Genomic DNA, 2,570 nt, shown 5'->3' with positions numbered 1-2,570 from the left:
TGCTAGATGGAGCCTTTGGCTACATTCTGGGGTAGCACGATGAGACAGGGAGAAAGGAACAAGCTATCTACTACTTGAGTAAGAAGTTCACACCTTACAAAGCACAATATTCATTGTTGGAATGCACTTGTTGTGCGTTGACTTGGATGACTCAGATATTAAGGCATTACTTCTATGCCTATACCACATACCTCATATCTAGGACGGACCCTCTGAAATACATCTTCCAGAAGCCCATGCCGACTAGAAAGTTAGTCAAGTGGCAGATACTGTTAAGTGAGTTCGATATCGTCTATGTAACTTAGAAAGCTATGAAAGGACAAGCATTGGCAGACCATCTTGTTGAAAATCCTGTGGGAGGGGAATACGAACCTTTGAAAACGTATTTTTTTGATACAGAAGTATCATTCGTAGGAGAGGACATTGCTGAGGCTTACGACGGTTGGAGAATGTTCTTTGATGGGGCTGCAAACTTCAAAGGAGTGGGCATTGGAGCCGTCTTGGTATCAGAAACTAGCCAACATTATCTGGTATCTGCTAAACTCAGATTTCCCTGCACCAACAACATGGTAGAGTATGAAGACTGCATACTAGGGCTCAACATGGCAATCGACATGAATATTCAGGAGATGCTGGTAATCAATGATTCAGATTTGCTTGTGCACCAGGTACAAAGAGAGTGGGCTGCGAAGAACACCAAGATATTGCCATACTTTCACTATGTGCAGGAATTGATGAAAAGATTCACAAAGATAGAGTTCAAACATGTGACCAGAATTCAAAATGAGTTTGCAGATGCATTGGCCACTTTGTCTTCAATAATACAACATCCAGACAAGAATTTCATTGATCCCATCCTCGTGAGGATCAATAATCAACCAGCTTATTGTGCTCATGTCGCAGAAGAAACAGATGGAAAACCATGGTTCCACGACATCAAGGAATAATTGGCAAAGGGAGAATATCTAGAACAGACAAACCATACTCAGAAGCACACCTGCAAAGATTGTCTAATCACTTCTTCCAAAGTGGAGGAACCCTATATAGAAGAACCCCTGATCTAGGTTTGTTAAGGTGTGTTGATTCAAAGGAAGCTTCCAAGTTGCTCGAAGAAATACATGCCGGAACTTGTGGACCACATATGAATGGTTTTAGTCTAGCCAACATAATACGTCAAGTTGGATATTTTTGGATGACCATGGAGCCGGATTGAATCTGGTACGTACAGAAATGCCCAGTGTTAGGTACATGCAGATATGATAAGAGTACCACCTAATGAGCTTAACGCAACAAGTGCACCTTGGCTTTTTGCTGCCTAGGGAATGGATGTCATCGGTCTGATCGAACCTATTGCTTCAAAAGGGCACATGTTTATTTTAGTGGACATCGACTACTTCAAAAAATGGGTAGAGGCTGCATCCTACAAAGCTGTAACCATGAAAGTCGTCGTACACTTTGTCAAAGATCGTATTATCTATTGATTCGGAGTTCCCGAGTCCATTATCACTGATAATACCGCCAATCTCAACAGTGATCTAATGAAAGCCATGTGTGAAACTTTCAAAATAAAATACAAGAACTCCACAACATATAGACCTCAGTAGAAGCCGCCGACAAGAACATCAAGAAGATACTAAGGAAAATGGTGTAAAATCACAAACAATGGAACGAGAAGTTACCCTTTGCCCTATTGGGGTACCTCACCACAGTTCACACATAATTAGGGGCAACTCCCTATCTGCTGGTCTATGGTACCAAAGTTGTCATCCCGACTGAGGTAGACATTCCTTCTTTAAGGATCATACATGAAGCCTAACTCAATGACGCAGAATGGATAAGGATTCACTACGAGCAATTAGCCCTTGTAGATGAAAAAAGAATGAACACGGTATGTCATGGTCAGCTTTATCAAAACAGAATGTCCAGAGCTTTCAACAAAAGGGTCAAACCAAGAAAGTTTGCACCAGGACAGCTGGTGCTGAAAAAGATCTTCCCACATCAAGATAAAGCCAAAACGAAATTCTCTCCCAACTGGCAAGGTCCCTACATGGTTCACCGGGTGTTAACAGGAAGAGCACTAATACTAGCAGAAATGAACGGAGAAGTCTAACCAAAACCAATCAATTCAGACGCAGTCAAGAGATACTATGTTTAGACTACTTTCATTTCTTCATCTGATGTAATTGAACTATGCTTGACCTGATTCCCATTTAAGAGGGGATATGTAGGCAGCCCTGTGGGTTTAGTCATATCATAATAAAATTTTTATTCCCCCCTCCAGAACCAGAAACTGGGGCAGAATTTTGAGGAGGACCCTCAAATTTCTGGAACAAGTCCATCCAACGCCACCACATGCCAAAAATTTAGAATGTCACGACCTAAACCGATGGGCCGCAATGGGTGCCTGAGTCATACCTGTCAAACACCCCTAAGCATGCATCTAGGATATGAACCTCTATAACATTTGTGAATTACGAAGACAATATACATGAAGAAAACCTGCCAACAAGGCATATGTACGTATACATGCAGAATACAATGGGCGAGCCGACAAGGCTGCTATAGACAAC

The 2,570-nt window shown here is 41.9% G+C and overlaps 1 protein-coding gene across 1 annotated transcript; it reads left to right on the top strand.

Annotated features, from left to right (window-relative positions):
- The first annotated feature begins 311 nt into the window (after window positions 1-311).
- Window positions 312-947, top strand: LOC138871916 (uncharacterized). Its single transcript, XM_070149842.1, has one exon. It carries the CDS (start codon window positions 312-314, stop codon window positions 945-947), a length of 636 nt encoding a protein of 211 aa, XP_070005943.1.
- Window positions 948-2,570: the final 1,623 nt, after the last annotated feature.

Source organism: Nicotiana sylvestris, chromosome 1 (assembly GCF_000393655.2).
Source record: "Nicotiana sylvestris chromosome 1, ASM39365v2, whole genome shotgun sequence".
Classification (NCBI taxonomy): Eukaryota; Viridiplantae; Streptophyta; class Magnoliopsida; order Solanales; family Solanaceae; genus Nicotiana; species Nicotiana sylvestris.
The sequence above is the reverse complement of the archived record's forward strand: the minus strand, read 5'-3'. Positions and strand labels throughout refer to the sequence as shown.

Bases quoted from the DNA above. Each gene is read 5' to 3' on its own strand.
- LOC138871916 (XM_070149842.1), top strand. From the start codon at position 312: ATGAAAGGACAAGCATTGGCAGACCATCTTGTTGAAAATCCTGTGGGA.